The 4,393-nt window shown below is 29.3% G+C and overlaps 1 protein-coding gene across 1 annotated transcript; it reads right to left on the bottom strand.

Moving 5' to 3' along the window:
- Positions 1-2,061: 2,061 nt before the first annotated feature.
- On the bottom strand, positions 2,062-3,103 carry LOC119681707 (60S ribosomal protein L19-like). The gene is made up of 3 exons (XM_038094970.1): positions 2,925-3,103; positions 2,740-2,843; positions 2,062-2,605 (listed from the first exon to the last, which is right to left on the bottom strand). The coding sequence occupies exons 1-3, from the start codon at positions 2,927-2,929 to the stop codon at positions 2,106-2,108; spliced, it is 609 nt and encodes a 202-aa protein (XP_037950898.1). The 5' UTR covers positions 2,930-3,103; the 3' UTR covers positions 2,062-2,105.
- Between the last annotated feature and the right edge of the window lie 1,290 nt (positions 3,104-4,393).

Here is a 4,393-nt window from a genome sequence, read left to right on the forward strand (position 1 = left end):
AAAACAGATTAATCTGATGCAAAAAGAATCTTTAATGTGTTAATAAATTTAATGTGTTTCCCCGGTAAATATAATAAATGCTGAGTTCCTTAAAACAAGAAATAAAAAACTTTTGTTTAAAAATGGCTCATTTTTATATAATAAAATATCTAAAATATATATAACCTAAATAAATATATAAATAAAATACATAAAATATATTCTATCATGTATTACTAAGAGAAAATCATGGCAATTGATTTCCTTTTATGTATTTTATCCTTCTAATATACATTATTTGTTATTTGAATATCTCTCACATAAGTTGCTTTTCTATTACTATTTTTTTCTATTAAAAACTAGTCAATAAGCGCAAAAAACTGAGTTTTTGAATATTATCTTAAGTCCATTAGAAAACAATACCTATTGAGAACTACTATCACTGCGGTTGCAAGTATTTTCGTGTGTTTCTAAGATATACAAACTAGAAGTTTGTATTTTTACGTGTAAAGTTGACTCAATACTTCAGAAACAATTCATAAAATACGTACGTATCTTATCTTAAACAATACAACTGGATATTGCAACGATAAAAGGTTACAAAGAATTTTATAAAGACTACACAATTTTGAAATGACATAATATATTCTTAAAAAATTAACACAATCAGCATTTATTGCACTACAGTAAGTTCCCTGAAAACACTATATATAATATAATATATTACTATTTCCTCAAACCTTTAATATTTCCTGTTAGAATTACAATAGGGGTATTTACTTTGTCTTGCAAACTCATTGCAAGGTGCACTTAGAACCAATGAGCATTTGCTGTGTGAACTACTTGTTAGTATATTAATCGTACAAGATAATACTTGATAATGAAATAAATTTTAATTAATTATTTAGAAAAAAAGTGTGCATTTTTTATCAGGATTACTTTTCCGCAAGTTTATTAATACTTTTATTTGGTTGGGTGACTGCAATGGCAGGCTATTGGATATCTTCCACGTACCTTAATTAGCGATTTTTGCCGTTTTGATGCCACATTCCTCGCAGGAACCCATAGTACAAAAGAAATTTTATTTAATTTCGTAAATAATTATATTAACTAAAAGTAAAGAATTAAAACGTTTTAATTGCACTTCAAAAGTAAAAATCATTTTATACTATTATACTACAATTTTTTTCATTATTTCACTATTTTGTACAACCTCATTGCAAATTAAGCAAAAGAGGTGAAGGTTGTTTTAATTAAATGCTACACTGAAATGCTTAGTGGGTTAATGTTTTAGATTACTCTAAGTATAATTGTAAAACCTAAAATTAAAAAAATATGGAACACAACAATGTTACTAATTTGCTTTATTTATGCGAACGCCTAGTAAAGCAAAAATTTTCTATTATTTCAACGAAAAATAAACTATTAAATGGATGCGAATACTAAATTCACAATATAAATTTTTTAATCATTATTAAAATTTAGGAAATGGGTAGCTCAATACATATCACAATTTTTAGAATTTTTTTATATAAATTGTAAAAAGTGGGTATTAAAGTTTTTATATTTTTTATAAATTTTACTAGTTTACCTATATTTATATTTCCCTCGCAAATATCAGTTTATTCAATAATCTATTTGAAGTATTTACTTGCATGTTTGAGAAGTTCATATTTCTTAAAATTTGATTTTTTTTAACAAAAGTAATTTTTTTCAAATATATTATTTTTCATGTAATTTAAAGTTATCAAATATATACCAACATCAACTAAAATATTTTTCAAGATTCTACAGCTTTTTGCTTTATCATACTAAATTAATTTTTAAAATGATTTTGTATATATCAACCCTGTTAATCACGGTTATATTACTGACGTGGCAGAAGCAAAGCAAAGAAAACAATTAAATAACACTCGGCACTTTCGTTTACAAAAACAAAGTTTACCGGGGGTTTTACGTAGTTAGCCGTTCGTGTAAAATCACGCCGAACAAGAGAACGCAAAACACTAGAAAAATCCTACCTTTAGTAAATATGTGTACCTTTCTCAGAAAATTAAAATAAATTCTAATATTAATGCTCCTTTAAGATTTATTTTATTTTTAATGTTACATAACAAAGTATTTACTTATTTATTTAAAGCGTTACGAGCTGCTTCCACTGCATCTTCTTCGGCATGTAAATTAATCAAATCTTGTTTTTTCTTGATTATGCGCTCCTCACGACGCTTACGTGCCTCACGACCCTTAGCACGTTTAGCCTCAGCCTGATCGGTCAACATTTTGGAGTGAGCGGTTTGCTTCTTCTTCCTGAAAATATATTCCATCAACACACGCTTGTTCTTGAAAGCATTTCCCTTGCACTTCAAATACAACTTGCGATGCAAGTGCTTATCGATTTTGTTGTTACTCCTATAACGTTGGAGTAAGCGGCGCAGAACACGTAAACGATCTATCCAGGCTTGCTTCGGCTTTGTACGCGCATTCTTTTTGCCTTTGCGTTTGCCAACACCACTGTGGCGACCCTTCTTGAGACTCAAAGTATTCTTTCTAATGCGATAACGGGACTTAGCATTAGTGGGCTGCTTAACAATTATTCCGTCCTTTACAAGCTTGCGTATGCCGTGACCTAAAACAAAATAAATTCATACAAAATCAAACATTACATTTAGAGATTTTTTTTATAAAAAAGGAATTTTACTTAAATTTACTAAGGAATTTTGCGTTTTAAAACAATCATGTTAGGTGAAACAATAAACTTACGGGAATTACGCGAACTAATGATTTGAGTCTCAAGCGGATCCAACCATATTCTCTTTTTTCCACATTTTAGCAACGAAGCTGCAAGACGTTTTTGAACCTTTAAACTGAAAAGAGATAAGAAAAATTTTTAATAATTATAATTGATTCCATAAATAATTTGGAATTAAGTTTGACAAAATATTTACCTCATCGAAAATTGCGTCCGCTTGCCACAGGAAGTGTTTGGAAACTGAAAGCGACAGCAAGGTATGAATATAAACGTCTGTAACTTTTATGACACAATGTGTGCTGCCATCTGGTGGTGATTTACAGCACCACAAGTGTAACTATACTAGAATGCATTCTTGTAAATGCATATTACTCCTTGTTTTTGTACATTTAATACTCTCTTATTTAATATTATAAACATTTGGTTGATGAAATTTTAGTATAGTGGCTGTATCCAAAAAACTAAGTTGATTGTTTTTCATTGACTTAGCAATATTGTTTTGAAAATTTTTGACATTTACACTATGCAACTCGCAAACTTTTTCGAAATATGTTGCTATTTGCTAAATTTGCAAAAAATCCCAAGGAAAATCTTATTTAGTTTAGCATGAAATCAGAACAATTCGCACTCACACATAATATAAGATCTTGTGTTTATTGAGTCCACGCTTAAAGTTTTATTATTAGAGGTATTCGCTCTCTCTCTCGTAAACTCATTGCAAGCTGCACGAAATGCAATAATGCTACTCTAAAATTGAAAGGGTGCGAGAACATCTCTGTTGTAGAATTGCAACATCGAAATGAAGTAGCTGTTGTTGCAGTACACTACATCCAGATGAGAAGCAACAGATGTCAAAAAACAGGTGTTTTTTCCTTTATTATTTCGTTACAAGCATATATACATGGGCTTGAGTATTGGAAGATTGCAAGCAATCGCACGAAACTCTGTGCGTGTATTTTGTTGTTGTTAATTGCAAGCTCGTGCAATATGTGCTTTTTGTGCACCTTGCAAGAGTTTGTTAGAGAGAGTGAATATCACTATTATTACTTATTATTATTATTTACAAAGATTTTAATGATTTTTATATTTTTGAAAAAGAGTTCCTATATTTAGTTTATTGTTTTTAAATTAAGAAATATGCAGTTCAACATAGTTCATATAAAAGCTAAAATTCATATGGAAAAATGGTAGGGGTGAATAGTATTTTCTTAAATCCTTGTACACCATTATATACCATAAACGACTGCTTAAGGTGTGGAGGTGTGCAGCGCAAAAACCTAACATAATTTGCTAAATGCCAAATAAAATACAATAATTCTTTAAAATATTTTTACATCCAGAATTAATATAATTTATTGCATATACATATAAATATTTTTAAAGATTAAAGTTTTAGCGAAAACAATTGAATAGAACTGTCTATAAAAACTCAAACCATTTTGTTCTCTTAGCTTCTATAGGTGTTAGGTATGCTCATAAGTTTGCAGGTCAAATCCCGGAATATGTCTATTGTATTTCGTCTTTCCCATTTATGAAATTGCATTCACAAACTTTTGTCGTCAAGTGTGCGACAAAAACAAAACAAGTGTGTGAACAAAATAATGTGTGTGTGTTCTCGCATAAAATATGAGAAATAGAGATTTATATACATTGTGGGAAATATAT

Source organism: Teleopsis dalmanni, chromosome 2, assembly GCF_002237135.1.
Source record: "Teleopsis dalmanni isolate 2A chromosome 2, ASM223713v2, whole genome shotgun sequence".
In the NCBI taxonomy this organism is placed as follows: domain Eukaryota; kingdom Metazoa; phylum Arthropoda; class Insecta; order Diptera; family Diopsidae; genus Teleopsis; species Teleopsis dalmanni.

What these genes read in the sequence shown, in the direction of transcription:
- LOC119681707 (XM_038094970.1), bottom strand. An exon ending in CATTAGTTCGCGTAATTCCC is followed by an intron (nt 2,606 to 2,739) that starts GTAAGTTTATTG and finishes ATTTTGTTTTAG; the next exon opens with GTCACGGCATACGCAAGCTT.